Source organism: Astatotilapia calliptera, chromosome 15 (genome assembly GCF_900246225.1).
Source record: "Astatotilapia calliptera chromosome 15, fAstCal1.2, whole genome shotgun sequence".
In the NCBI taxonomy this organism is placed as follows: Eukaryota; Metazoa; Chordata; class Actinopteri; order Cichliformes; family Cichlidae; genus Astatotilapia; species Astatotilapia calliptera.
The window spans coordinates 7,266,379-7,288,447 of NC_039316.1; the positions used below are offsets into that span (position 1 = coordinate 7,266,379).

Genomic DNA, 22,069 nt, shown 5'->3' on the forward strand with positions numbered 1-22,069 from the left:
GTATTCCCTCTTAACTCACTGTCCGTGCAGCACAGCAGACAATTTTTATTAGTTGTCCAGGTGATTTATGGGCTGTTAGGGCCAAGTGGTTAGATTTTAGATGTGATTCAGAGATCCAGGGATATGGTGAAGCTATAAATAAATAAAATCTATAAAAAAAAAAAAGGGTTTGCATTGGAGTCTACCTTCATTATTGTATTGCTTGGCCCCATCTTTCCAATATTAGCTTTCTCCTGTCTGTCAGTATTGGAGCCAAAATAGATAGGCAATGAAGATATATAGAAAGACATTTATTGCAAGCTCACTGCAAGTTATTACAGTTTATATTGTGTGTTCTAAAATTCCAGTTTTACAAATATATTCATATTGGCCCCACATGCATATACGTGAATATGAAAAGACTGATGGTTCACAGGCACTGAAGAGCCGGCACATCCATATATATATAACTACATCAGTAAATGTGCTATAAATGAAATGCAGGTTATGGCCCTCCCTATGATAACAATCTCAACTGCAGTGAAGTGTCAGCCTATCTGACCTCCACAAGCTGGTCTCTCCGGAGTCTCAGTATCAAATGGTACAACTATTACATACACAATATTAAGCCATTAGAGCAGGGCAGAGCACCTTATCAGTCACTAATTAGCCATCACAAAATTGTGTTAAATAGGCTATTAGCAATCAATTACACACTTATGAATACTAAATGAGCTGTTCATTGCCATATCCCGGGACACAAAGGACAAATATGACATTGGTAATCAACATATCCCTCGAAAGTTAAACAGTAATTTCAAATTTAGAATGACTGTTTAACTACGTCAAGTGTAATATTTTGTCCCGCGGAGCTAAATGAAAATAAGCCTTTTTCTTTCCCCATCATACGTGACCTTAATTTAATGTCTATGTCCAGAGGTGATTTGGATTACCACTCGTGAAGCAAAACAATGACAAAGCTATTTATTGCTGCTATAAAAAAATAACTGGTGATGGTACTGAATATTCTTACTCTTGCGATTTCTTTTCATGCACTAGGGTTTAATTGACTGCTGCAGACTTTGCTGACATGACATGCAGGTGAGCTCTGCTTCGTCACGCAGTGAGCTGAGAGCAGTTTAAGTGGAAAGATTTATGCACTCCAGTATAATCAACAAAACAAGGCCTGTGCTGCATCAACCCCAGTTTACACATATGTAATGGAAGCAGAAGCAGCACACTAACAATGCTGTTGTTGTCAGTGTGACAATACAATGAAATAACACAGTGTGCCTTTTTAGTCTCTAGTGAGTTCTCTGAAAACATCAAAGTGGAGATTTTCTGTCACTTTTCTTTGTTACTTGTGACAAGCTGATCTTCTTTCTGAGGGTGGGCCGGGTACTCCACACTCTTTGTTCACAGAGTCAGTGATTTCTGTCACACAACAGGTCTGTCATACAGCATTTTCATCATAGTGAAGTTTTCTCTGAAATGTTTAACTCTTCTGATCTAAAGTAGAAGACAGGCCTTCTTTGATCTCATGAATCTGATTAGTCAGTTCTCTATACACTGATCAAACATAACATTCTGACCACTGACAGGGGAAGTGAATAACACTGATTCGCTCTTCATCATTGCACTTGTTAGTGGGTGGGATATATTAGGGATCAATTGAACATTTTGTCCCCAAAGCTGATTTGTTAGAAGCAGGAAAAATGGGCAGGTATAAGGATTAATGTTTGATGATCAGATGACTGGATGGGATTTTCCCATCTTCCTGATCTGCAGTAGTCAGGATCTATTAAAAGTGGTCCAAGGAAGTAACAGTGGTGAACCTACGATGGGGTCATGGGTGGCCAAGGCTCACTGATGTACTGTACTTGAGGAACGAAGGTAGGCTCGCCTGCTGCTTCCAGATCCAGCAGGCGAGCTACTGAAGCTGAAATTCACAATTGACAATTCCCGACCCATGTCCATAACTGAAAACGCCAATAATGAGCACATGAGCAACAGAACTGGACCACGGACCAATGGAAGGAAGTGGTGTGGTCGGATGAATCATGTCTTCTCTTGCATTACATGCATGGCCAGATGCATGTAGGTCACTTACCTGCGAAACACCTGGCACCACACATTACTTTGACACATACCATCTACTGGAGGATTGCTGCAGACCATGTAAACCCTTTCGTGGAAATGCTATTTCCTGATAGCGGTGGCCTCTTTCAGCAGGATAATGAGCCCTGACACAAAGCAAAATGGTTCAGGAATGGTTTTAGGAGCAAAACGGTGAGTTTGAGGTGTTGATTTGACCTCCAAATTCCCCCGATTACAATACAATTGAACATCTGTGGGATGTGCTGGACAGACAAGTACAATCCATGGGAGGCCCACCTTGCAACTTTTAGAACTTAAAGAATCTGTTGCTAACATCTTGGTACCACAGCACAGCTTCAGGGGTTTAGCAGAGTCCATGCCTAGATGAGTCAGGGCTGAGTCAGAGCTTCTGCCATGAATCTCTAATATTTTAATCCCGAAACGTGATTGATTATTATCTTAAACACATATTTTTTTTTAAACCACTTTGTGTCAGAGCTGATTCTCATTCCCACTTCTGCACACAGTCTGATAATGAGATTGGAGGCACCCTACTGCGATGCATCCTTGGAAATGAAAATATTTGCCAACCATAATTAATTGGTCTAAACAAACACTCAGATAGCTGACAGAAACACAAGCCCACAGAGCTGATCAGATTGGGATTTTTAAACGTGTGATAAAAGCCCTTGACACTTCAGTGAACTGTTCAGATGAGCTTGTACAGAAATATTCATTCTTTAAAGGCTTTCTCAGAAGTGTGATCATTCTTCATTCAATTAAAAGAAATAAATTGTTAAAAATCTGCAGTAATGTGCAAAAGCCTTGAGCCACCTCCTCATTTCTATATATTTTGATAGGAAAATATTTATTGAAATACGCAAACACAAAGGGAAATAATCCATGAAGTGTTTGAACAATTCTAATAAACTTGAAAGTCAATATTTGGCATGACTACCCTTATTCATCAACACAGCCTGAGCTCTTTTAGACAAACTTTCTTGTAATTTCTTTAAGTAGTCTTCAGGAATAGTTCTCCAGACTTCTCAAGGACATTCCATTCTCCATCAATTCATCCATTTTCCAACAAATTTCCCACGTGTTGGACTAATAAAGTTTATCTTATCTTATCCAGACAATCCCACATTGCTTCAATAACATTGAGGCCCACTGATTTTCAGTGCAGTTCTTGTGCAATATGGCATACTTCTGCATTTTCTTCTTGTTTCCCTTCCTTTATGAATTTCTCCTTGACAGCCACTGTTCCAATGAAAGCATTTATGCTGAGACAAAAGAGCAGAAGGATCAACTGAAGGGTCAGATGCATCTCTCGGGTCCTGTGTCAAATCTTTGCTGTATTTTCCCCACCGATTTTTTAAAGACATAACTCTTTGTTATTCACCTATCTGGTGCAAATAAATGAGGAGTGTATATTATTGTTTACACTTACATTTATAAAATCTACTATACTAATCTATACTTTTATTAACATTTCACAGCATTTGTGCTGCAGTTCACCTGATTTTGTTTATAATGTTGTATATTGCGTTATCATCACTGACAATCAAACATAGGTGGCACCGTATTTGTGTTATGTTGGGTATGGTGCAATATTTTAAATGACTTTCATGTCAATTTTGGAACATATAATCTATAAATCCAACACAACTTAAGGTGAAAGAGCTGCAGAGGTCTGTGAACACAGTATCAAAACCAGCAACATCCAGCCCAGACCAGCCACAGATTTTCTATGGGGTTGAGGTCTGGAGACTGGCTAGGCCACTCCAGGACTTTCTAATGCTTCTTACGGAGCCACTCCTTTGTTGCCCAGGCGATGTGTTTTGGATCATTGTCATGTTGGAAGACCCAGCCTCGTTTCATCTTCAAAGTTCTCACTGATGGAAGGAGGTTTTGGCTCAAAATCTCACGATACATGGCCCCATTCATTCTGTCCTTAACACGGATCAGTCGTCCTGTCCCCTTGGCAGAAAAACAGCCCCATAGCATGATGTTTCCACCCCCATGCTTCACAGTAGGTATGGTGTTCTTGGGATGCAACTCAGTATTCTTCTTCCTCCAAACACGACGAGTTGAGTTTATACCAAAAAGTTCTACTTTGGTTTCATCTGACCACATGACATTCTCCCAATCCTCTGCTGTATCATCCATGTGCTCTCTGGCAAACTTCAGACGGGCCTGGACATGCACTGGCTTCAGCAGCGGAACACGTCTGGCACTGCGGGATTTGATTCCCTGCCGTTGTAGTGTGTTACTGATGGTGACCTTTGTTACTTTGGTCCCAGCTCTCTGCAGGTCATTCACCAGGTCCCCCCGTGTGGTTCTGGGATCTTTGCTCACCGTTCTCATGATCATTTTGACCCCACGGGATGAGATCTTGCGTGGAGCCCCAGATCGAGGGAGATTATCAGTGGTCTTGTATGTCTTCCATTTTCTGATGATTGCTCCCACAGTTGATTTTTTCACACCAAGTTGCTTGCCTATTGTAGATTCACTCTTCCCAGTCTGGTGCAGGTCTACAATACTTTTCCTGGTGTCCTTCGAAAGCTCTTTGGTCTTGGCCATGGCGGGGTTTGGAGTCTGACTGTTTGAGGCTGTGGACAGGTGTCTTTTATACAGATGATGAGTTCAAACAGGTGCCATTCATACAGGTAACGAGTGGGGGACAGAAAAGCTTCTTACAGAAGACGTTACAGGTCTGTGAGAGCCAGAGATCCAGCCAGAGGAAGATTAGAAGTTAGATAAATATACATGTACTTTCCTTAAAGTCCTTCTTTGAATATTATCAGGGGTCACAAATCATTCTATCCATGCATGCAGTATTTAAAACAATTTTCACCTGAGTTTGTACTTTAAATGGCCGTGTAAATGACACTACACAGGCATTTTTATTGATAGCCAAGAAGAATCACCAGACACTACAAATGGTGTGCATTTTTTTAAACCTTTAATCAGGCAACAGCGGTCGACAGAATTTAGAGACATATTGATCAGACAGCCAAAGTGCACGTCCTTGGTTGTGATTGACCAGTAAACTGGGAAATGTTTGAGAAAAGTACAGATTGAATAAAATACTGTGGACAGTTTAGCAGAAAGAGCTAAATCAATAAAGACAAAGCAAACTGAAATGTTTGATTTTGAGCTGTTTGTCTGCAAACCGAACAGCTATTTTAAAGCTTCTTTTCTGAAGATTTTTTAAAACTTCAAGTTCAGAATCATTTTGATATTCTGGTAGTGTCCAAACAGGATCGTAGAAATTAAACAGCACGACAGAAGGCTTCTAGTTTAATAAAACACAGGCTTCTGTGGACTGGTTTCTTAATCCTGTAATTAAAATGACATTTCAGCAAAATGCAGAGTTTGTACAAAGTCCTTTATTATGCATAAATATGTAACAAACCATAACAGCCTCAAAATTCTGTACACAATTTTACACAGATTAGGACACCTGCTTGTGAATCATACACAAACTGCTATTAACATAATATCACAACACTGCTGGAAACCCACTATTTGCATAGATAGAAAATAAGCACCTTGGTAAAGTAAATTCATACTGTAAACGTCAGTGTTTATTTGGGGTTAAGAAGTACAGTAGGTTTTCTGAGAGTACTTGGCTTACCCAGTCGAAACTCTTTCTCATTTTTTAAAAACCTAACAGCCTAAAATGCTTTCTGGGCTCAGAACCTCACAGGGTGATTTGTATTCAGTGCACATAAGACTCAGTTTGGCATGCTGTACCTCCAAGTGCTAGTTTCTCTCTCTTCACTCCCAAAGACAAAAGTCTCAGCTGTGCCAAAGAACCGCATCCAGTCAAGATTTGCTGGGAATCTGCCACATTGATGGCTTGCTGTTTCCAGTATACTAGCTACATGAAACAATACTCAGAGGAGCCTGATGGAATTATCTGCGTCATAATGTTATTAATCCAGGACTTTCTTCTTCTTACATTAGATTACTTTTTATGTTTTATTAATTTACAAATAATAATTTAGCTTTAAGCCTATACAGTACCACAATTTCACCTGGACGTTTTTTGGGACTTTAACACCATGACCATAGAGAAACTGTACAACAAAACCTGCCCATGCACTTTCTCTCATGTCTTTGGCCACTCGTGGATTAATTGTGCTGTGCAGGCAGTAACAGAGCTTTGAACGGCTGTTATTTCCTACGTGCCAAAAGTCACTAGCTTATCACTTTAACAACATTACAGTGCAAATAAAACTTAAAGTGTTTCGAGAATGAGTGTACATGATGTGCTCTGTCCTTATTACAACGCCCAGGACAACATTTCGTATTTAAACTGAGCTCACTACTACATTAATGATTACTACAATGTCATTTAGAAATATTAAGAGTGGTACATTAAAGATCATGGCACATTATCATGGTTAATGTGCCATTTTTTTTTTAAACTATGCAACCTGTTTTTGCTATAACTGCTGCAGCATAAAGTAAAATAAAGGTTTAAAACCATAAAAAAAATGTTCCCAATATCTTTAATAGTATGTTTTAGTAGTACGTCTGTTTCTAAATTACCTGAGGTGTAAATGTAATACATTATCATAATTTAATATTATTATTATTATCCGGCTCCACAGGTTGAAACTATTGGGGTTTTTTTTTTTTAAACGGCAGATTTCACAGATTTCGCAGCTCTTGGACAGCAGCCAATCTTAAAATATCTAACGGCACTGAATCAGCAGACACATCCACACAGGAATCCATCAGTCAATCAATGACGGGTCTGAAAAAGGTGAGTACAGATCATTTGTGCATTACAGCATCGCACTGGCAGCGCACTCTGCTGACCTCCAAATTCACAGTCAATACTAAAGTGAACACATCGCTTCCTAGACCATCCTTGACATGACACAGGGCATTTCTGTTATCCATACTAAATAGTTTCGCTTTAAAATTTGTAATAGAGTTGGTATTTCAGACAGTCAGGAATGAAACAGTGTAATTAAGCCTCATGTCGTAACCTGATAAGCCATCCAATTATTCTGCAGCGGGTGTCATGACAACAATACGGAGCTCCCTGCTACCTCCCACCTACCACCGCCACAATTATTTTCAGTCGTGATGCCGTGAATACAGAGAAGACCACTTCAACCAGACTGTGGCACAATATAACATGCTCTTGACAACAAACAGCATTTGAGTGGTGGATATAAATAAACCGCACAGTCTAATAAAAAAACAAGAAAACAATTGGAATGTATCATTTCCATTAATGAAAAGAGATGTTTAAGAGAAAAGGAAAAGCATCCTTTAAAGAGGACAGTGTGAACTATGTAACTGAATATAACAAGTAAAAAAATGAGCGACTCCTGCAGTAGTAAAACCCAGTCATTTAAATCTGTACAATCGTCTAACCTAACGCAAAAGCACACAAGCATCTACACATCCACGTCCCAATTAGTGATAAAAAAAAAGCCCACCTGTGAAAAGCCCTGATTCTAATCATCCTACTTCATTTATAATGATACAATATGTATACATACAGTAAATAGGTACAACTTTGACACTGAAAAAATACAGCATATGGAAATAGGTTTCTTTAGTCTGATTTTGGGCTTGAAACACAGTTTCCATAACCTAACAGCATTAACAGTAACATTGTCTTTATGTACAGTGACAGCTGAATGAATGAGGAGATGCTAAACTCGCCGTATTCCAGTCGGACCGTGATGATCGTTACAGAAATCTCAGCCTGTTACTTTCGAGAGTAAATTCGCATTCATATTTAGCATTTAAGACAGAAAGAAAAACAACTATGTAAACTTTTATGTATGCAGTGCAAACCATAGGCAGATCACTCATTCACCCATAAAAGGCTGCATATGATTAAAATTTGCTTATCTTTTTTTTCTTATTTTGCACAACTACAGATCTTCGGCATAAAGCCTGGGGTGCAAATTGGTAGTGTGGTGAACTTTCAGACTTTAGCTGCTGCATTGTAGAAAACGGAAGGCAGGATTTTGGAATTAGTAGTCACAACAACATCTTACCCTCTGTTAGTTCAATTTTGATCACTGTTAGCATACATTTTTCTATTTATTACAGTTGTAAATTGCCAGAGTAACCGTTTTAACATAAAAACAGCTGGTTGTTGTGTGCATCCCTAATGGTCTTGAAGCTTTAGTTACTTAGTGAATACATAATTTTAAACCTGATAATGACACTAAATGCAAAAGGGATACCAAAATACTTTACCTATAAGGAAAAATAAAACATAGATAAAAGGTTCTTTCTTGACCTTGAAAATAACAATCTGGTAACTTTCCCAACATCCAAAGTTCAAGGACTCCTGAAGCTTTCTGCCTTATGTTTCCCAGCAGAAAGATGCACTCGGATTTAACAATTTCTGGGTCCTGTAACAAAAGACAGATGAATAAATTGGTAGTTAAATTCCCTCTTCTCATACATTATCTCTATTATAAATATGATGGATTCCAAACCCCCCCACCCACTGCAAACAATGACCCGATATATAACAAACTGAACCATTCCCATGACAACCTGGCACATCTATCTGCTGGGAAAGGTCACAATAAGTGAATGAAGTGAATACCCCTCAAGCAGTGAGAATTTGGGACCAAAAAACTACGATCATATACAGTTAGCTGGAGATTAAATTTAAGTACTCCACTTTACTTTGTAAATGTTACAAGTATTCTTCTTAAAGAAACATTTCCTTATTGACTGTGTTGCCAGGGAAAAAAAAAACCTGACACACACTTTTATATATCTCTGTGTCTAATGGGGCCTTCATCCCCCAAAAGAAATGGTTTGTTCGATACAACAAACTGGATGATTCGTGTAAAACCCATTCAGCATCATGACAGAGTGTTCACTCCAGTGTCTGATGATGACTCCTAACACTGGACTTCCTCCAGCAAGTGCTGTGACTGGCAGCTGTTACTGCACCAAAACAAACAGCAAGATTAGAGAGTGCTCACATTTTCAGAAAGCGATAGCAGGCATATATACAGTGCACGCATCTTTGGACTGTGACGTTTGTGCAGTCTTTACTGTAATTTACAAGTGGAATCCACATGTGGAAATGTTTCACAAATTATTACTAAAAGGAGGAGACTCCAAACTTCATCCTGTGTGATTTGCATTGTGTACAAATTTGTGGTCCTTGCTCTCTTCGCTGTGGTGTATTGCACACTGTGTGCACCAAATTTTAAGATGGCAGGAGATGGCTGTTTACACTGAGAGAAGTGGGTTTTGACAGGCAGGCATTCATAGAAATAACATTTCATGATATCAGGGTATTCACTCTGGCTTCTCTGCAGCAGTGACTGAATATCAAATACAGGCTTTCTCATTCAGTTTGTGCACCGGGGAGGGTGATATGTTTTTTTCTTTCTGATTGAGTAAAGCATGCTGTTTTTGTCAGCCTGGGTACTGGAGCGTATGCTTTTTGTCTAATTTCTGTGGTGCTGTACGTCGGGCAGCTATTGCCGGTATGTTATTTAAACTCATTGTTGCAGACAGGCAACAGATTCTCAGTGGAGACCTCCGGGAGACTCAAAGCTGCATTGTCAGAGATGGGTTCGGAGCGGGACTCGGCCAGTCTGACAGAGACAGAGAAAAGCAGAGCATTGCTAGAACATTTTTTTCAGAAGACAAAGGGGTTTACAGTCTATACAAAGGTTTAAAAAACTGACAGAAGAAGGAAGCATATAATGTAGCAAGGTCACAGACACAAACACACAATGCCAGAGGATGTTGATTTGACTCAAAATGACAAAGAACAAATGGGAAAAGGGAGTGCTAGTGGATAAAGTGCAGCGTGTGAGGTCGTGAGTGGCAGACAACAAGAAAATTCAGTGTTTTTGATGTTGTTCGGAAAAACACTGGCAACACTGAAAACAAAAGCCAACTCCAAAATTGAACAGAAGCGCTACCCTCATTTATTTGGTATATTATATTTTAACAATAAACATTTTTCAGCACGCCAATGGCTTTGATGTGCAACTTAATGATTAAAATTATATCATTCACTCAGTCACTTTTTTTGCACTGGTGATGGACAGGATGACAGACGAGGTCAGGCAGGAGTCTCCGTGGGCTATGACGTTTGCAGATGACACTGTGATCTGCAGTGAGAGTAAGAAGCAGAGTAAGAAGAGTCTGGAGAGGTGGGGGTGTGCACTGGAGAGAAGAGGAATGAAAGCCAGTAAAAGCAAGATGGAATACGTGTGTGAATGAGAGGAGACAGGTGACCGAAGGATAGCAGCAAGAGTGAAAGGGACGGTTTACAAAGTGAAACCTGTTGAGGTATGGTTTGGTAATGGTGGCACCAACAAAAAGACAGGAGGTTGAGATGAAGATGTTAAGATTTACATTGGGCTGGACCACTAACCAAGGAAATGTAATATTAAAATTAATATTGAAAAACAGATTTTAAGTAATAGTTTAATCCTAATTGAAATCAAAATAATCTTTTCAGGTAAAAACAAACAAACAAACAAAAACTTTAATGTGGCTCTGAGCGTAATATCATCTTCTTATTAGTGGAGTCACATACGTCCAGAGGCCAGTGCTTTCCCCTTGCAGAGAGCAGATTGGACTGGGATAATAATAGTTAGGATTTTTCACATTAGGCCTGAAATAAGGAGGCAGAGCAAGCATGTACTGTCCTAAAACAATACATTTATCACATCACTTACCAGTGTCTGTCTCCTCTGTTTCCATGTTGCTGCGTGCCAGATTCAAGACAGAAGAAATCAAGACAAAGTGAATCAGTGCTAAAGGTTAGGATAAGTGAAGAAAAGGTGATAGGAACTGTTCCGGTAAAGGGCATCAGGAGTGTACATGCACACATTGTGAAGTGAGCTGCCCCACTTTCACCATGCGGTTAGCAAAGTGACACACAAAGAAGCCTAAACTAAACTAAAAAGAACACTTCAGATTTCAATGGGGAGAAGTACTTCAGTGCTAAATCGGCTGTTACACAGGGTCGCCGTTCATTTATGAAATTTTAAATACCATAAATGAATCATTTTAATTAAACCAGTTTGAACTGAAGCTGAAGTCAATAGTTGTGAGCACTTTTGGCTCTGCTAAAAATAGATTTTTTAATGAGGTCTAAATCCTGACCTGTGCAGCTAAGTGTTAATTAAAATTATTCTACTGAAGTTGGTTTAACGGTATCAGCTGCAGCTCAACTCGCAAAACTACAAAGTGCTACCAGTGACCCCTAGAGGTCATGCTGCTGCTTACACCAAAGTGGATTAAAGAGATTTAAACTGAATCGCCAAACCGCAGACCAATAACGTGACCCCGATGCTATATTTAAACAAGCGCACTCGTAGATATACCAGGAAGCTGAAGAGGCACTGGTGATGGAAACTTACTGCAGTGTGTGCAAGAGATTCAGACAACCACCCAACCCCAAACCAAACAGACAATTCCTATACAAACACCTAATGTTATGAGCTATACAAAGTTAGAGCAAGAGTAAAGCAAGAGTAAAATACTTCACCAAAAACATTTTTAATGGGTACTAGCAAAATTCTTTGCCCCTTAAAGACGACCCTGACTGCTTCCCCAGTACCCTTAATGACGAGTTTTGACACCTCATAATATATAAAGACATGGTTTAAGACCACTAGAATAGTTTCTGGGTTTTTTAAAGGGTAGCTGTAAAGGCAGAGACTACCTTCACTAACATTTGAGGCAAACCCAGTCATTCTGTTGTATAAGCAGGCCTGAAATATAACAGAAACCACTCAGTTCACAAAAGAGCTTTTTCTATTTAACAGTAAATCTTTGGCAGTTAAACATACTTACATTTTGGGAACCAAAGGGCTAGAGAGTAGATAAACAGCAGAGACATTTTAAAACGGAGTTCTCCTTGAACATATGAAGAGCCACAAATAAAACCCTCCTCTGTTGTATCTAAAGGCATTCCCGAAGTCACATACAACATTAAATAGGTGTGACAGCCATGAAAACTCAATGTCCCCCAGATTCTTCAGAGTTTCAGGCCGCGTCTCATTCACCAGTGCTGTACCACAACTGCAGCGCTTGACATCCTTGCTGACCCCTGCAGAGCACGTTCACTCTAAACACTTCAAACTCCTTTAGTGCGACTCCCAGGACGTCAGATTTAGTAGACGTTTATCTAGAGTTTCACCTACCCACTATTTGACAACTGTCCCCATCCCTGCTGAGAAGTGCCTGAGTGATGACCTGCTTTCCTTTTCTGCTCTCCACGCATGTAAAAGCAACTTCCACAGAAACACACATGCAGAAAATCCCTTCGTCGAATTTACTCATTTGCTTTCCCCAAAACTTCCGTTAGCCACAGGCAGCACAGCTTAACGAGTGCAATGTCTTTAATGTGTGCAGCACCATCTTTCTGTAGCTCTTCTCTGTCTTTGTAGACAGATTTTACAGAGCTGTAGGATGTATACACAGTCTCAGAGACTGAAAGCTGGCTACACAACGAAATTAAGAGTCATGCAGACAATCATACATTTTGTGAGCTGCGAGTTTTCAGAGTGATCAAGTGCATTAAGTAGTAACAGGTGAAATATACTATGTTTATATATTTAATTTAAAAGATACCCAATTTAAAAATTGTGTATCTGCATGCAAGGATTTGTAACAATCAGGCAGAATTGGGGGTATTCCTTCACATCAGTTGTCACATTGACGTGTGACTTTTTCATATCCCTCATGTCTCACATTTCACCTGAGACTCACATTCCTGTCTCTGCAGGTATCCTACACCTATAAAAAGTCAATTTTACAAGCTGTCACACATCGTGGTATAAGCGCTGTATCGTAATCCTAGTTCAGTGACAAGGTGTTGATGCATTGTGGAGCTCCCGCACTGGTTTGAGCTGGTGTGCTCCTGAAACCTCTGTCTGGGAAAGTGGTGATCTTGTAGCAATCAAAGGAGGTTGCTTGTTCCACATGATCTCTATGAGTCAATTATGCTTGATGTTTAGAACAAGCTTACAGCTTTAAGGGTGCATGTTGTACAGTGATGCCCTATAAAACAAATAATGTATATTTATGGAAACCTATGAATAAAAATTCAGTCAAATTCACCTTTTCAAAAAAGGTTGGCCATTGCGTATAGAGCTAAATAATAATACAGATTTTCAAAACAAAACGCCACATGTCATTAAAAATAAACACACAAATAAATAAGGAAATAAATTCCTCCTTTTAATGTGAAAACAACACATTTCACAGAAGCTGGGTGAGGGGTGATGAAAGACTGGAAAGTTTTTTTAATGCATTGGTGTATACAGCAGTAACAGCATATAAATGTTTTTGGAGCAACACATGCTGTGGTGTATACATTTTTCAGGAAAAGCCTGGAATATTTCATCAAAAATGCTGATAACACCATTCTGCATGTACTTCAAAAGAGCGGCTCAACAGGAAGAGAACCAGGGTGTGCAGCCTGGAGTCCAGAGCTATCACCCCTTTAAAACATTTCATAAATTATGAAATGAAAAATAAGGCAAAAGAGTATCTGAACGGCCTCGGAGAAGCTGAGATTCTACAAGAAGCAAGAAAGGGAACATATTTTCTTTTCAAGACAACAGAATCTGGTCTCCTCAAGTTCACAGAGTTAAAAGAACAGTTAAATGATAATTACTATATTATTACTATACAGTAGTAGCACTATTTTCTTTTTTCTTTTTCTTTTTTTTTTTAAATTGAAACACGTTTATCTTGTAAATAAGACACTAAGTCTCAGTGGGATTACCTGTAAAAATAAGGTTGAATAAAATAAAAGACAAATTTGCAGAATTCTGACACTAAATTTGGTGGAAAGGTGCCTCTCACACAACAGTCATATTAGTGGAGGATTCACTACAAAGTGAAACAGCGCAGCATAACTCCAGAGTGTGTAACTTGTAACTTGCAGAAGGTCTTTTGCATGAGTCAGATCATTTCTAAAGCTTTGAATTTTTCACACAACTCTTTGGAGATCAGATAATCCCACTCAACTATTCACAGTAAGAAATTTTGATTATGCCCACCCAAACCTTTGCATGCCACTGTGAAAATATCTTAAGACAGCTGCTTTGAATATCAAGTTATTTCACCAGTTTCAATGCCATCTTTTAGACCAAGGTACCTTGGAAAATCACGTTTATCACATTCGCCTGCTTATTTCAGTTTCTATGTGACTTTCAATATCTGTTTTCAAAAGAAAAGATATTTCATCCAAAGACTCAAAGGCCCTCAGTGTAACTCAGGAGCTATTCAACTGTAATCAAAAGGCAATATTCATTGTCACAATGTGTTGAATACATTTGTTTCTTATGGTAGTATTTAAATATTAGTGTGCATAAAACAAGAAAATCAGATTTTATTCTCATTAGCGCTCTGCAGAATTACAGTCACGAACAAAGCTCACCTTGAGAATGCATCCTCAAGTCCATCTTCCACATCCTGTTGAGACACAACAATAGGACTCAGTCCACGTTCAAAGTGCTTCAAGTTATAATCCTGCTCCTTCTGTACTTTCAAGCATTTGTGCATCTGCACTGAGCCAGGTGCTTGCCTGTTTGCTTATTCACATAAATGAACTGCTACTGAGGAATCAATCTGTGAAAATAGATTCTCTTAATCCAGTCACAGATGCAACTCAATTAACAGTCACAGTAATAGATATTTAGTACAATATGAGAAAGTACCCTGGAAAAATACCCCACTTAATAAGCACGGACAGATGATAAACTGCACAACTGCAGCAATAAAATGAACTTGAACCAGCTTGAACCAGGTCTCGTTCAGCCACAGGATCATTTCTCACTGAGAGGAAAGGCACATCAGGGAAAAATGTGCATCATCGGGATTTCCGTGTATGAGATCAGTGTATATGGGAGACATTCGTATGGGTATGGTGTCACCTAGTGTTGAAAATCTGCAACTGAACACCAGATTATATACAGATGTGCAATAAATATATAAAATTAGCTCCCATTATTTTATACTTTGCACATATTTATTACGTTTTATAGAGGATAAATGGCAGGATATGACCAATAATCATGCTATACTATTCCTTCCCACTTTTACATTTTAATCTTTTTTTCCACTGAAATTTAAAGTTTCAATTTTTTCCATTTAAATTTGGCTCATGTAAAGAAGAGGTCCATGGATATATGACCATATTCATCATTCTAGTCCACTTATTCGGTTTAAAAGTTTAAAGCACATTTAATAGAAAGACAACATCAAACTACCGTAAGTTGAAATGATACATTTTACATGAAATAAACATGGTTTAAAAAACTAAAAACAAATATTATGTATGAACATTTAACAGTGGGATTATTTGATTGTGAAAGGAAGGCTATTGCAAAGCCTTGGAGCAGCAACCACAAAAGCGCAATGTCACTAACCACTAACCCCAGTATTTAAAAGCAGCTGGTTTGAGGATTTAACAGACATAGTGATATATTAGGAGTGGAGAACTTCTGAAATGTGCAGTACCCAAATGCTGAAGCAGGCATGGATTTATAGGCAAAAGGAGCAGACATTAATTCTGTATTTGACAGGTAGCAAGAGCACGCAAGCTAGCAATGATGTAACGCTTTAAAGCTGACCTACCCAAGAGTCATGTTTGATTGGTCGCCTTCGAGTAGGGTTACTACGAGGTGAGGGCGAGCTGAGCGAAGCAGAGAATAAGGGCCTCCGGAGCTTTTCCTCCATCCCACTGGGCTTATGTGTCTCTGGATCTATGAGAGATGGCAGGTGCTTATGAGAGGCTGCCAAACAATAAAGCAAAAGAGCAGGAAGAAGGAAACATAGAGGGCAGAGTAGAGACAGGCAGATGAGAGGTAAAGGACAGACACATCCGGACGCAAAGGAAAGGAAGAGCTGTCAGATTTCAAAGAGGTGAAACAACATTTCCAGCCCGTGGCACTCAAAAACTTCTTCATGACAGGCACAATTTAAATCATCTCTGTAAAACTTTAATGCATCTGTCCATGTAGTTATTCCAAAGGTCCTTGAGGCTTTCACACCAGACTTTCTCTATGTCCTCAGGCCACTACCACTGGGAGCAGAGCAAATTTTAATTGAAAGAATCTGGGAAAACCAGGCCGCGACTAACAATGGATGATTAAGTCTCATTTTGTAAGTCTGCTGACCCTCTGAGGTCAGGAAAACATTTTGACCTATAAAGAATAACCTATAAATGTCACAGTCATTAGAAGGCGCTTAAAATTCACTTATTCCCTGAAGGGTGATTTGCCCTGAGTGTGTATGACAAGTGACAGATGACTGATACATTTGTGAGAGAGCAGTGTCAATCAAAAACTTAAAAGCCAAAATTGTGATAGACTTAGTATAACTGAAAAGGTCATTTAAGATCATCATAGGACTGACTTGCAGTGACTTCCACTTAGTCACGATGAGTTGAAACGGATAGGTTTGTGCAGATGAAACAAATCAGCATCTTATTATTGCTTCACTTCAATAACACAGCATATTATTTTCCCAGCATTAATCAGAGTCCCGTGTGCAGACTGATTTCTTGAGAATTGATTACAGAAGCAACAAACCTGAAAAAAGGGTTTAAGAGAAAAGACACTCTTTGGCATTCTTGCTGAGAGATAGATGAGAAGATTGACGCCACTTTCTCGTCTCGACAGTAAATATTGTGCGACTCAAAAAGACAGCTGCAAGTTAGCAGAGCGTAAAAAGTGGAAACTGCAGGAAACTGTCAGCCGTGACGCATGATGAATTCTAATTTTCTGACATGAAGGCCCCAAACAGCTTGAGCAGCGTAGATCAAAACTTTCAGCTGTTTTAATGTGTCGTCTGCACCCAAACACAGAGTGGTTTAAAAAAGAAAACGTAATGCTGCACATCCCTAAAAACGCTTTTATCTTCTGAAACATGTTGCCTGCCTCAAATTCATTAAAAATCACATTTTTTCAACATTTAAAAAGTTGTATTTGTACCATTTTCAATAAAATTAGAGCAATAATAAAGATTTTCAAGTCATGACCTTATTTTGGAAAGCAGATTGTGTAATCAGCCTCTGTCATATCTTAAAGACTTCATAGTACCTCATTATCTTAGCACAGAACTTCTCTCTCAGACTGCAGGCTTATTTGTAGTAAGTGTTTCAAAAGTTTTCAACAGTAGAAAGAAAAAGTCGAATCCTGATAAATTTTGGAGTTAGGGCTGGATCAGATTACCCTGAAGCATCTCATTGTTATACTGCAACAGGCTTGCAGGCTATCCCATGATCCACTGAGTGTTTCTTCTTCACTCACCTCTTTTAACTCTCTGTGTGTTTATACATCACTACTATTTAATCATTAGCAACTATTAAACCCGGGTTCTATCTGCTCTCTTCTCCCCTCACCCCCAACTACTCATGGCAGATGGCTGCCCCTCTCTTAGCCTGATTCTATCAGAGGTTTCTTCCTGTTAAAATGGGGTTTTTCCTTCCCACTGTCACCAAGTGCCTGCTCGTCGGGGGTTGTCTGGTTGTCGGGGTTTCTTTTTAATACTGTAGGGTCTTTATGTTGTAATATAATTAATATAACACACCTTGGCACAATATTGATTATGAATTCAACAGAATTTTTATAATCCCCCCCGGTTTTATGGTGATGTGTCAGACTTGTTAAAAAGCAAAGAAAATGAATTTAATTTGGATTTGTTGCTATTTCTAATATTGAGAACTAGATAATTTGTTAAATCACATTAAAACAACTTCACAGTTAACACAGTATTTAACATTCTGCTGTCTTTTACCTTTCACTAATATAGTTATTTCTTGTTCGATATGCGGGGACACAATATGGATGAGGACACAATAAAATGAAGTTACCTGCTGGGACACACTGAGCGTCCGCTGCCTCCGTCTGCCCATTGCTTGCTGCGCACGTACAGCAGGTCCTGGCCTTCTTGCTTTTGTCTGTGAACCAAGAAGCTGTTTCAAACTCTTAGAAAATAACAGACTCCAACTATACTTGAATCTTTCATTTATGCACAGACAATTTAATGTCCACAAAATGCTGAGTATAAACGTAAGTTCCAGAGTCATTTCCTCTTTGTTCAGGGAACTTACCTTCCTGAGCAATCTCCCAAAGATCTAAGGCCACTTTAAAGGCCTGGGCTACTGTTAATGTTACAGCCTGAGCCTGGAAAGAGAATAACACAGAGAAACTAGATGAAATTAAATTATTTTTAATAATGGGTATTTGATTTTGTGATAAAGAAGATATTTTAACTTTTTCTTTGCATAAGAGTGTATCTATTGTGAAAGATTTGTCAGAAAGCAGTATTTTTTTAATACTAACCACAGAAGTAAATCTCAAGTATCACTAAGGAAACAGCCACAAGATGGAGCCACACGCCACCCATTGTTATGTTGCACTTAGAGTTCACAATTATTGGTCCTGAAACAAACTGAGCATCCTCCTAAAGTCTGACAACATATATCCAACACATCAGTCTAAATCCAGGTATATACAAGAAACCCACGGCACTGCAGACTTACAATTTTCTTCTTTTGGCAGAGAAAGGCATGGCACTCTAGAGTCTCGTTGAACTGACTCTGTGAAACATATGCAAAGACCTTATCCTGAGTTTTATCTGCTGTGCAGTATGAGATTCTGTTTTAAAGGAAAGAGAGAAATATGAGAGAGAACAGAATTTTATTGCAGTGTAGCAGTTCCATCAATTCACATGATATACAGTCAGTTACAACGGCTCTACATATTTCAGCCAAGCACATAAATAAAGCAATATCTAGTCCTTACCAGGTTTTAAAAATAGGTGAATAAAACTAAGATCATTAACAACACATGACATAAAACACCATGTTATTTTTATTTGACAAAAATGGAGCAAAATGCAGAAGGAACGCAGGAAAAACGAAGATGATTTAGTAGTTTAGTAGAACCACATTTGATAACGATAACTTAAAGCAATAATTTTCTGTCTCTCACATTGCTGTGGAAGAATTTTGACCATCCTTTACAATGTTTTCTCAGTTCATTAGGTTTTGTTTATACACAGCAAACCTAAGGACTTGCCAAAGCATTCCAATGAGGTTGCGGTCTGGACTTTAATTGGGCTACTGCAATGACTTGATTTGGGGGTTTTTTTTTTTTTTTTTAGCCATTTCTGTTATAAATTTGTCCCTTTGCTTTGAATCATCATCCTGTTGTATGGCCATATGTAAGCCACGTTTTAGCCATTAGACAGATTGCCTCACATTTGACTTATTATTGACACATTTGACATTGGTATGCAGAGGACTTCATGATCAGTAATAACTAAAAGGTGCCCAAAGACCAAATCATCACCCCTCCACCACTGTGTTTGACAGTTGGTGTAACATGTTTGTGCTGATATGCTCTGTTTGGTTTTCACCAAACATAGTGCTGTGCAAACATCTCGTCTATCCAGAAGTCTTCTGTTTTTTTCCAATGCAGCTTTCTTGAATGTTTTCCACTTGGGAATATTCCTTCTCGCTGCAGAATGATGGCCTGTTTTTATAATTGGCCTTAAAACACTTCCCAGATTGATGATCACCAACCGTTCATTCATTGCTGCAGTCTTCCCTCCTTGGCATTGTATTAACACATAGCTGAATGTTCTAAACCATAGAACTACCAAAATTTCTGATTTCATGGGAGATGCTAACATTTACTGATAACCAGTTAACAGTGGATTAGCAGCACGCAGCTGCTACTTACAGTCTTAACTCCTATGGAAGCGGTAAGGGTGTAATATCTCATGTGTTTCTGTTCATCTAAGGTTGTATTTAGTTAATTTTCAGACCCAGTGCGGACCATATAATGTTTTTTAATTATGTTCCGATATGTAAAACCTTAAGAGTTTGAATTTTGCCATGAGTGTACATCCATTTATAATGAATGATACACGAAAAAGTACAAATAGGAAGGCTTTAGTGTCACACATGCGACACAAAGTACACAACATTACCTACTAGTCCGCACTGTGAATGAAACCTCGTAGATCAAGGTAAGCTGCACTGCCTACATGTCAATTAAGGCTGTAACTTTGCGGTTTACTTTTTGCATATGCATGAGCACACCAGTCACAGCACCAGAGCAATGGATATGAATAATATGCTGATTGAGTCCCACAGCTGGGCAAAGACAAATGAGCAGCAGTGACATCCATAAGTGAGTTGTGCTTGAAGCTGTAGGAACTTCAGAGTTTGGATGGAGAGAAAGTGTTTCATGCCGAACTCGAATGTTGATAAAATGTTACCTTTAAAGACTGAGCTTGTCGATTAACCCTGAATTTTCAGCAAAGGAGCATTATTTACACTTTTGTGATGAAAATGATAGAATTATTCAAAGGTAAAGGACTTTTTAAAAAAATATTATATTCAGATCAACTGTTTGCTGTTCCTCATTTTTTATCTGAGAGCATCAACCACTGCAGGAAGGCATTTGAAACTGCAGTAAATCTGCTGAAGATTTTCTGAAATAACCTCCCTGACAGTTACATAATATATTGCGAATTCTTATCAACCGCAGAAAAATGTCCCCATCATGTGGGTATATTTTTTTTTTTTCCTCTGAAACATTTAAATTTCTACCATCAGTGGAAAATAGAAAGTCTAAGATTACAAATTGATCTCCACTGTGATTGTATTGCATTTGAAACCTCATTCCCAGCAGTCACACTGAATCCACTATCTGGTTTTCAAGAAATCCAATTGTCTGCAAATCCAGCCACAGCCTCGGCCCTGTGATTTTCAATAGTTATCTAAAACCCAATCCAGACAAAGTCCACCAAGCCATTTTGTTCTCCCACAGCAGCTTGTTTGGGGCTCACCGAGGCAACAAAAGCAGTGAATTTCCTTTGTCAGATTTTACACAGGCTATTAGAAGCTGTATTGATCTTCAGTCACTCTGTGTATATGCGATGGTTACCTGAATCGGCAGCATGCGTCATTTGTTTGTTGCCTTAAATAGATATGCAAATTAGCCACGGTAAACGTTGCACTTGACCTTTTTCGCTATAATTAAAAACAGCACAACAAGGACAATTAGGGGCTCCTTCCATAGAGCCGATAGCAGAACTCTTCGACACGAGCTATGTTGCTATTTTTTATATTCATGCTGTCATCATCATCACTGGAGAAAAGAGAAAGCTCTGGGTTGATGGCTGTATAATCTGCCATCATTAGAGCAAATTGTAAACTACGTGCAAAGGGGATTTGTGGATGGCTGACACTCATTTGCTACCCCAATTCAGAGGTGGGGGTTGGGTGGGTAGTGGTGCTAAAAATGAAGTTATGTATTAGATCAAACAACAACCATGAAATCAACAGCGCTCACTACTCCATCTCAGATTGTTTGCTGGCTTGCACCACTGATGCATGACCCACATAGCAATGCCCAGGATACCCAGCTTTGCGTATTACCCCCTCTCCCGAAGCGCGAACTTATATTTGGGGCCGTAATTGCATAAAAATGAGCAGGGAAAAGTTGAAAGGGTTGACCTATTTAAAATTAGAAAACAAGAATGACGAAACTCAAGTACTACTCAATACAACTCAATTATCATCCTATTGAGATAGTATGTGCTTTTAATTAACTTCATATATTTTCCACAAGATGAATTTCACTTATTTTAAATATTTAAGCATCCACATGCCTTCATAATTCTTTGTGTTCTCAGAATTTTATTTACTAAATAATATGCTCCCTTCAAGGCATCTCCTTGTGCACATCTGGATCGCTTCTAGCAAACATAGATTTCCATTCTTACCACTACACTGCATCTGCTATTTCGCAATCGACTTGCAAGTACAGAAAACACTACTGATGAGAAATTATCCTGACCTGTGTCTAAAGGTAACAAACGGAGCACAACCAAGAGCATAGCAATCTTTATTTTGGATTATGCAAGTTAAGCCTGTCAGTGACCCAAAAATTGTCTCGTACCATGCTTTCATCATGTTGCAACT

At 38.8% G+C, this 22,069-nt stretch overlaps 1 protein-coding gene across 4 annotated transcripts in view; it reads right to left on the reverse strand.

Moving 5' to 3' along the window:
• Nucleotides 1-5,448: 5,448 nt before the first annotated feature.
• The window catches only part of LOC113037539 (low density lipoprotein receptor adapter protein 1), a 50,255-nt gene continuing 33,634 nt past the window's right edge, over nt 5,449-22,069 (reverse strand). Inside the window, exons 5-11 of one of the 4 annotated variants that reach the window (XM_026194761.1) lie at nt 18,614-18,728; nt 18,182-18,254; nt 17,942-18,028; nt 15,703-15,830; nt 14,504-14,538; nt 10,785-10,813; nt 5,449-9,686 (exon numbers count right to left, since the gene is read on the reverse strand). In XM_026194761.1, coding sequence (XP_026050546.1) covers nt 9,640-9,686; nt 10,785-10,813; nt 14,504-14,538; nt 15,703-15,830; nt 17,942-18,028; nt 18,182-18,254; nt 18,614-18,728 — 514 coding nt within the window. In that variant the 3' untranslated portion in view covers nt 5,449-9,639. Of the gene's footprint in view, nt 9,687-10,784; nt 10,814-13,268; nt 13,637-14,503; nt 14,539-15,702; nt 15,831-17,941; nt 18,029-18,181; nt 18,255-18,613; nt 18,729-22,069 lie in introns of those variants that run through there. The other 3 variants (XM_026194763.1, XM_026194760.1, XM_026194762.1) reach the window with 3 other exon arrangements.